Raw genomic sequence first — 8,372 nt, forward strand, 5'->3', positions numbered from 1 at the left:
GTAAAAACCAAGTGGTTCAATTTTGGATAACCCTCACAAATACACAAATTGGTTCTGAACATAAACATTTATGATCCCAAATGTATAAAAAGACAAGTTAGGGACTCTCCCTATCCATATCCCACATGGAGTCATTTAGGCTATTATAGTCGGGTTTTAAACTTTTAGTGAGAAAATAACTTACAAAAATTGCGAAAAACCTTAAACTATATCTCATAAAGTTCGGTTTATATACTTGACTACACCATACTCTATGGTGTCCCAAGGAGAAGGTATTATGTGAACTTGTTCACAATCTTCTTAGTGATTATCAAGGTCATTACTTGATATTACCCATGTGATCTTCAAAGTCATTACTTTGAAACTTCCTATCAACATCTTGATCTGGACGTGCTTTTGGTTTACTACTTCATTTTGAAAATATTCCACGTTTCAAAAATCACTTTTATGTCTTATTAAATAGATACGAGGTTTTCATATCTACTTAACATTACGGTAAAAGTAACGAAGTATATATATATAACCAACTATCGGCCTTAAGCATCCGTATGTATATGGTCAATCACCTCACTATTGTGTTTCTTTTCTGCAAAAGAAAAACATAATACATGCACCCATACAATAAGACTCACAATCAAATGGTTGTTCAATGTACTTTTCGTTTACTCGTTTGAAACGAATTTACTTGAGGTTTGATCAATTGGGTTCACCAGATTAGAGACTTTAAAATCTACAAGATAGTATAACATTTAGTTTCCGTGAAGAATGTAAAATTCCTCTAACTTAAGTGGTCTAAACCAACCACCAAGTTATCATAGGAGTAGGTACAACATTTTGTTTTAAATCACATGAGTGATGCCTTCTATGTATAAACATAGATAATTACATTCTTTTAAAACCAAATTTAGGTACATTTGTCCTTATCGAAATCATTGCTACTCTAGCACCACTTCGATACAAAAATGTCATATGCTAGACGTCTTACGTTTTATCAATTCATGTAAACTTCTTTACAAAAAAATGACCCGTACTTGGTATCTCATACCAAGATAGTGGAACTAGCCTATCCATTGAGTAGATGTCTCTTTTAACTTTGTTCTATCGCATACATCTAGAGTTGATACTTCTTAACTCCCACTCACTTTCACATTCCTCTTTGCTTCAATCAAGCAAAAATGAATCTCATGAAGACCTCTCTTCATGTCATTCGTGATATTTTATACACTTAGTAAGAGTGAATTACTATAAAGCTAGTGAGTGTAACATGTGGCAAAATCCCAACTTCTTCCGAAATTGGACTACCTAACCGTTCAATTGTTATCACATGCCTAAACTCTTTAGCGCATAAACAATCGATTTGGCCTTTCTCGAAGTGAGCCGTTTGACGGTATCATATTGGAGTATTATAAGTGTTTTTGAAAACTCTTTTCGCAAACTTTTGAATTACACTTGAGTAATTAAAACTAATATGTCATCATCATGACGGAGGTGTCACTTCCGAAATCAAGACTCTCTTGATAAAATGTGACTTCCTTTTAAACTCGTAATATGAGTTTGCAACATGAAACCCCTTTTTAATATGTATGGACGTTAATTAAGTTGTATAATAACCGCGAAAATCATTGTAAGCTTATGTAGGTGAATTGGTAAATCATGTTACCAATCATTAATTCCTTCAAAGAAACCGCTTTCTAGGTTATGGAATCTAACTTGAATTATTTATAACCTACTTATATTATATTTTTGTATGTTAAATAATTAACATCTCTATACATCTAATAACCTATAAAGTTTAATAAAATTGCATAGATTTTAAATTTAATATATAATTTTATGATGATAATAATTAATACCATAAGTGTGCATGTTTATACTAATTAATTATTTTATTTTAAGGAAATTGACCATCTTCTAGTCTTCAATAAATATTTAGGAAAATTACCAAGCATCTTCTTTCTTTTAGTCTCCTCGAAATTGATCATCTTAATTAATTATTTTATTTTAAGGAAATTGACTATTTTAATTGATTATTTTATTTTAAGGAAATTGAGCATGTTTTATTCTCTTACAAATGTTTAGGAAAATTACCAAGCTTCTATATAATTTAATTTTAACCCAAATTATAAAACATTTGCATTGAGATCCCTTAATTGGGTCCATCACAGGGTGCTAGTGATTTAAAACTATATAGTATAATTAATTTCTATAACTTTCTTTAATTACATTGAAGTCCCTTGGTTTCTGGAATTAATATATAGTATTGATTGGGATCTGATAAGGAAATTTTGATTAGGAGTAAGTTTAAAAAAAGTTTACATAAAAGAATGTAGTTTTGAATTTTTAAATCCAGTTCATTTTTCAAGTCTGTAGCGTACCCTCACTCTCTTGCCGTCTCTTTATGTCACAGATGCTTACACCAATTGCAAATGATCGGCACTAGATATCAAACACTTGGAGAGAATCGGCAACAACTTTGAGCTTGTTACGGACTCGTTTCCAACGTCTCTCGTTTGCCCCGACTGTCAGAGTGTAAAATCTCCCTGTAACACAACACAGGTCTTAGCCATTGACCATTGTATATTACAGTTACTTTAAGAGCATCTCTCTACTTGGTTATTCCTACTACTAAAGTAATAAACTTACCATTTGCAATAGCAAGGGTCGAGAAGCGTGTAACGGAGAAATTTGGAGATGTAAGCTGGTATTCGACAGTGTAATAGTTCTTGCCATTGTCGGACCGCTGTTCATAGGAATTTGAGTCATTCACCAAAAAAAATCCATGAAAAACACAAGTCAAGGGGCGCTGGATTGAAATCCAAATCAGTGATGTCTGATATAAAATCCAGATGTCGTCGTAAAAATTACTCCAAATGTTTGGATCTATCGTCTAACAGATCCAAACAGAATTTGGTAATAATAGTCTATTTGTCTAAGTATGGATCATACAAATTTGAGTCAGGTCCAAAGCCACTGTTTTCTAGTCTAATGCTCATAAAGCCTGATAGTAGTAGTAGTAGTAGTAGTAGTAGTAGTAGTAGTAGTAGTAGTAGTAGTAGTAGTAGTAGTAGTACTAACCTCTTGCATTTCTTTTATATAAGCCACTTGATTTGGTGCGGCATATATGTTCTTCACCAAATCCCGAACGACCTGCCCAATCGCATACTATCAAGTCAAAAGTTTTGAAAACAAAGATGAAAAGTATGAGAATTGTGATAAAGTGTATGGGTTAGTCAAGTATACATCTTCCATAGGGCCTAAATCATGGATATCCTGCTTGTCAGTTGGTAGGAAACTGAGCCGCACATTCTGTAGTTGCAAATACCGATCCTTGAATGCAGAGTCATGTGCCCTGAATTCGAAATCCTGAATAAAAAATACATGAAAATGTATGATTTATAAAGGTTTATGATCAGGTTAAGTAGGCTTTTGAGACAGACAGATATTATACCCTCCAATCTGATGGGTAAACATACGAGTAGCCATCGGCTTTGTCGATGAAGGCCCTGTAGTTTTGTGGGACTTCTGTGAAACTAAAAAGTGTGCGTTAGTGGTACATTATTCACCCTTCTGTAGAATGTAGTATTAATGAAGATATATGCCAAAAGGTTAGTGCAAAACAGTAGGTAGTTACGATAGTACCTTGGGCTAAAGCAGTTTGAGGAGAAATGAAACTTAAAGCTAGCATTCCAGCTGCCATCATCAGTGATCATCTGTCACAGTATCCTGATATAAGCAAGCATAAGGAGAATGATGAATCAGTTAATAAACCTTAGTATCGTATTGTGCAGATTTATTTATTAAGTTTGATTACTTTAAGTACATAATGCACTCCATGTCAGGTTCAAGGCTTTTTTAGGTTTCATATTATTTGTTCATTTTCAGGACTGAGTCATTCAAAGTCAGATGATTAAGGTTCTGGTAACTTGGGTTTAGGTTGGGTTATTATGGATCATATATCTTTGCAATTTAAGGTCAATTTAATTTCAGAGGCTTTGAACCAAGGGATATTCTTCTATTCTCGCCTTACTCCGGAAGGCCGTTAAGTCCGGACGTTTTTGCCACGTATATACATTACGGCCTTTCTCTGGTAACAAGCTTTCTAGATTACCCACCCAAATCTCAAGGACCATACTAATAATCAAACAAAGAAAATCAAAGACATAACACAAATATAAAATGAACTTACTTTGATCAGGCAAGGAGGAGATATTGGAGCATGTTATTTTGTTATTACATGATACCTTGTGATATAGGATTGCAGGAGCCAGGCTTAGAGAGAATGATGATGCAGCCATGACTTTGGATTCTACTGTTTCTCATGTAAATTGCATTCTATTCTTATTGCTACACCTGTTTGTTTCATTTTGGATGTTGTAACCCCGGGTAAAGGGCGTCCAAACAACATAAGATAAGGTGGATGATTCCAAGGGCTGTAACACCGTGAATCTAAAAATGTCAAATGGGTCCGGAGGACAGGTTACGGGTTCGATCCTATCGAGTTTGGGTAAATTCTGGGACGCTGTTTATTTCAGATTTGTAAAATACCGCTGGTATGAGTTTTGGATAGGGTTAGGGACAGAAAGAAACGGGTAATATTAACGTCGTTTACAAATGTTTATTTTTATATCGTAATCGTTAAGTAATTAATCATGTCGTAAAATTATGCAATAAAACCAACATAAGTACATTTTATTTCAATTTTTTAAAAGTTCAGATTATTTTTAGCATTTTATATTATTTTTATTTGCTTTAATATGTTGGGAAATTAGCGCCAATTTCCCACGCGCAATTGAAGCCACGAGTAAACCGTAAACTTAAATAAATATAAGTAATAATAAGTTGAAACAGTATTTAAAGTCGAACCCATGACAAAACCTTCCAAACCGAAAGTAAAACACACTAGCCAAATAGACTAGAATCCACTATAATAATAGTACCAGTACAACGTAACCGTCTCGAATTAAATGCTACTTCGGAACCCACAAGAATATAAGATAACAACCTCCAAACCTCCGATAATATTTGTAAATACCACCAATATCACCCCTAGAGTAAGCGCATCTCGGCAAAGGGGTCGAAGAATCTTCACGAACCTGTCTACCATCAGTTTATTTTGGTTTCTTAGTAAGTTTCACGCTTTCCGCGCACGATCTTGTTAGGAATTCGGTAGATCCCTCCATTTCTTTCTGTGTCATAACTTAAAGAGTCCTTATGCTAGTCTGGATTTCGGCATTATCAGCATAATATTTACAAAATTCCACCGTAATGTCTTTGGATGTTAGGAAATTGTTTTTTTCAATGTTTGTAAAACCACGCCTTCTGGTGTTCACCTAGTGACTGGGCAAAGATATTGGATAGCATATCAACGGGCACCCCTTAGCTTTCAACGACAAATGCTCATTATAGGACCGAATGTGCTAAAGTGGATCTTTAGTCCTTTTGAACTTGGGAATGTCAGTTAAATAAACTTATTCTGACCGAGAGCATAAGTTCGAGCATTCACATATGGATACTCTCTCCTTGAGAGTGTTTTAGTTGGTCTTCTTCAACTTAAACCATTTCTCGAGCTCGGTTGGTTGAGAGGGTGGAGGAACGTCTCCACTAAGTATGGCTTTGACAAGCTCCATTCGGGCCATAGATAGAACCAGGGTGTCATTAACCTTGTTTAGTGCTTCAGTGATAGTCACGTTTCTTGTGTGAGGAGTCCTTTTTACAAAAGAACCCGAACCAATCATTAATGGAACTAAAGAACTCCTACACACTTAGGAAATGACATGACTCACATTTTGAGTTGACCAACAACCTTGACTTAGACTTGACTCATGGACTTGATGACAGACTTAGACTCAGGAAATGAACCATACGGTTCATTTATTTAGGAGCCTTTAGCAAGATATTCCAAAATAAATAGGACTGTTACCATCTCGGTTTTCCGATGCAGTGAATATCAAAGGTAACAAACAAAATTACTTTAGATAAATTAAATGTTTAAAGGTCTCATTACAACTTAACTAGCTGAAAACTTAATAATCATTAATTACATCTTGCAGCGAAATTAAATAAAGTGAATACATAAAAAATAACCGTCTGAAACTATGTGATCTAGACTTCTAAGTAGTCTTGGCCGAAATCCTCATGCATCCCCATGAGCTGTCAAGTCAGCTAACTCAAGTGCCTGCTATTTAATCTGCTCCCCAATTAACCGGAAATATTAATTGGTTCACCACAGGATGCCATCAGTTAATGCAAGCATCAATTTTATTTGACAAGACACAAACAAACGTCAACCAATGGTTGAGTAGGAATATCTAAACAACAATATTAGCGCAAAAGGTTAATTACGTAAGCAAATAAATAACAGCAATGGCTTAACCAACTGACCATGAACCATCATCACCATCTCCAACCATACTGCATACAAGTCACTAACATTACTGGCAGTAGCACAACTCCTCAACACCGTACTATGCTCAACTATCCGACAGTAGTACTTTCATACCATGCTCAACTGGTAGTAGTACCCTACGTACTATGCACAACTGGCAGTAGCACTCTCCGTTCTATGCACAACTCATCTCCAATCTTACAACTCATAATAATAATGATTTATAGTGGCACTAAATGTATAAATGAGTTCATAGAAGATCAATAATAATAACAATCCGCTTCACGATATGCTTCACAATAACCATATCACGCATTATACAACAACACATACACTATTGTTTACACAACAAGATCATAAAAGAGTTGAGTAGGATATCCCTACCTTTCAAGCAAGTCTTCCCAAATTAAACAAATAAGAATGAAAAGCGTTCCTCCACAAATTCCTCACCTAAACAATCAAATATTTTGCATACAATTACTAATCTTTTAATACAATAACGATTAAGAAAATAATATACCTCAAAATAACGCCCAAAGTACACGGTCAAACCCCGGTTAACGGCAGGTGCGGGTGCTCAAGGATGGTGGTGGTCAACAGTGGTTGGTCAACGTTCAAACTTACATATGTAAACAATTGACAAAAGCGAGGTTAAGATACTTACATAATTAAATGTTAAGATAGAATAATGATGAACAAAACTCCTTATCTCTCTTGTCTCCCCCCCCATCTTTCCCTCTCTCTCTCTTTTATATATATATATATATATATATATATATATATATATATATATATATATATATATATATATATATATATATATATATATATATATATATATATATTTGAGTCCATGATTCCATCCACAATATCATGCTTCAAGTTGACAAAAAAAGGGCACTGATATATTCTAAAAAATAAAAAAGATTTCATTTAAAAAAAATTGTTTCTCTCTCTAAAAAAAAGAAAAAACAATTCAAAACAAATACTCTCTAAAAATCTCATTGAAAATCCGCAAAAACCTAAAGATTCAAAGACGATTTCAACAATCTAGATTCATTCATTCACTAGATTGCATAATATCAGTTGAATTTCAAAATTCTCTCAAAAACCCGTTGAGGTACGCTCGTTTCTCCTTCTATTTCATTTCTGCGATTTTATTTCAACTTATGCCGTATTAATTTGATTATACATATTGATTTTGTTCTTAATTATTGTAATTAAGTTCAATTAAATGAATATAATAGGATTAAATCAAAAAATAAAGCACTAATTTTCGACTTGTTAATGAGTTTAAACGGTTACTTTCTTGTTGTTGCTGTAAATTTATAAAATGTCTTAGTTGTTAATGAGTTTAAACGGTTTTTTATTGATAACATGGACACATTGAACAAATTACTATGATCGATTGTAGTTGTAGATGTTTATTAGTTGTTTTGTTGGTTTTAATCGCGAAAATTAGGGTTAACTATTGTTCGATTGTGAAATTTAGTGTTCAACAGTTGTTTAACAATGCAGTTGAGGAATTTATCGTTTCTGCTGATATAAGTGCGATACTATTAAGGATAGGTTGTGATACTATTAAACTTTAATGGTTTGTGTTCACTTGAGAAATTGATTGTTTCATAAAAGCAACATTTCTTTAACTTGTGATACTGTTAAGTATAACGTGTGATACAGTTAAGGATAGGTTGTGATACTATACGGTAACGTTATACTGTTATTTATATGATCTGATACTATTAAGGACATATTGTGATACTATTAAAAATTGTAATGCATATATTAAGTAGCGAGAAAAATGGAGCTGACGGTTACAAATGAACCTAACACAACCATTGGGACAAAGACGCCAATAGCAACAATTGATGATGTTGAACAAATATCAACTATGAAGTCGCAGTTGAAGTAGAGCAGCCTCAGGTTGACAAAAGGAAGGGAACACAATTGCAGACTAAGTGTAGTTCAAAAAAGTTGGTTGAGTTAG

At 33.8% G+C, this 8,372-nt stretch overlaps 1 protein-coding gene across 4 annotated transcripts; it reads right to left on the minus strand.

Annotated features, from left to right (window-relative positions):
* Window positions 1-2,272: 2,272 nt before the first annotated feature.
* Window positions 2,273-4,340, minus strand: LOC141609011 (photosynthetic NDH subunit of lumenal location 1, chloroplastic). Of its 4 annotated transcripts, none has more exons than XM_074428285.1 (7): window positions 4,187-4,340; window positions 3,640-3,723; window positions 3,449-3,522; window positions 3,241-3,363; window positions 3,076-3,147; window positions 2,644-2,740; window positions 2,273-2,540 (listed from the first exon to the last, which is right to left on the minus strand). In XM_074428285.1, the coding sequence occupies exons 2-7, from the start codon at window positions 3,698-3,700 to the stop codon at window positions 2,437-2,439; spliced, it is 531 nt and encodes a 176-aa protein (XP_074284386.1). In that variant the 5' UTR covers window positions 3,701-3,723; window positions 4,187-4,340; the 3' UTR covers window positions 2,273-2,436. The 4 variants fall into 4 exon arrangements, with proteins under 4 accessions (XP_074284386.1, XP_074284385.1, XP_074284388.1 ...); XM_074428284.1 differs by having other exon boundaries at window positions 3,076-3,162; XM_074428287.1 differs by having other exon boundaries at window positions 3,449-3,530.
* Between the last annotated feature and the right edge of the window lie 4,032 nt (window positions 4,341-8,372).

This window comes from Silene latifolia, chromosome 10, assembly GCF_048544455.1.
Source record: "Silene latifolia isolate original U9 population chromosome 10, ASM4854445v1, whole genome shotgun sequence".
Lineage (NCBI taxonomy): Eukaryota > Viridiplantae > Streptophyta > Magnoliopsida > Caryophyllales > Caryophyllaceae > Silene > Silene latifolia.